The following is a 966-nucleotide window of genomic DNA, read 5'->3' on the forward strand; positions in this document are numbered from 1 at the left end:
GGGGGGTCCCCTATGGGGCCCGGGGATTCCCATGGGGGCCCTGGGGGTCTCTGTGGGGCCCGGGGGTCCATGCAGGCCTTGGGAGTGGCGGTTCTGTGGGGCTCAGGGGTTCCAGGGGCGCCGGGGGGTCCCCTGTGGGGCCCGGGGGTCCCTGTGGGGCTGCGGGAGGCGCTGGACACGGACGTGGCCGCCGTGGGGCCGGCCCTGCCCCACACATCCCCCCACAACCGCTGTGGCCGCCGTGGGGCAGGGCCGGCCCCCCGAGCTGTGTCCCCTATGGGGCAGACCCACGTGCGCCCCCCTGCCCCACACATGTTGCCCCCACAGCTGCGTCTCCTGTGGGGCAGCCCCACATGTGACCCCTGTCCCCCCAGACCCCTGCCCCACACATGATCCCCCCGTCCGCCACACTGTGTCCCCTATGGGGCAGACCCACATGCGCCCCCTGCACGGCCACATCCCCCATGTGGGGGTCCCTGCCCCACACATGTTGCCCCCGCAGCTGCGTCTCCTGTGGGGCAGCCCCACATGTGACCCCTGTCCCCCCAGACCCCTGCCCCACACATGATCCCCCCGTCCCCCACAGCTGTGTCCCCTATGGGGCAGCCCCACAAGTGCCCCCTTGCCCCCCAGGCCGCCATGTACGCCGTGTACAAGCAGGCGCACCCGCCCACGGGGCTGGAATTCACCCGTGTCCATGTCTGCCGTGGGGCAGCCCACACCCCGTGCCCGCCGTGGGGCACCCCCCAGGGCCGTGTGCGCCGTGGGGCAGCCCCACAAGTGCCCCCTTGCCCCCCAGGCCGCCATGTACGCCGTGTACAAGCAGGCGCACCCGCCCACGGGGCTGGAATTCGCCTCCTACTGCAACTTCTTCAGCGGCGCCGAGCGCAACCTCGTGGTGGCCGGGACCTCCCAGCTGCACGTGTACCGCCTCAACCACGACGCCGAGGTGGGGACACTGGGGAC

General features: G+C 72.6%; 1 protein-coding gene across 1 annotated transcript in view; it reads left to right on the forward strand.

Annotated features, from left to right (window-relative positions):
- The first annotated feature begins 639 nt into the window (after nucleotides 1-639).
- CPSF1 (cleavage and polyadenylation specific factor 1) overlaps nucleotides 640-966 on the forward strand; it is an 11,528-nt gene continuing 11,201 nt past the window's right edge. The window contains exons 1-2 of the mRNA XM_026050397.1: nucleotides 640-699; nucleotides 800-949. Coding sequence (XP_025906182.1) covers nucleotides 640-699; nucleotides 800-949 — 210 coding nt within the window. The remainder of the gene's footprint in view (nucleotides 700-799; nucleotides 950-966) is intronic.

This window comes from Nothoprocta perdicaria, unplaced genomic scaffold, assembly GCF_003342845.1.
Source record: "Nothoprocta perdicaria isolate Ctin4 unplaced genomic scaffold, notPer1 scaffold_680, whole genome shotgun sequence".
In the NCBI taxonomy this organism is placed as follows: Eukaryota; Metazoa; Chordata; class Aves; order Tinamiformes; family Tinamidae; genus Nothoprocta; species Nothoprocta perdicaria.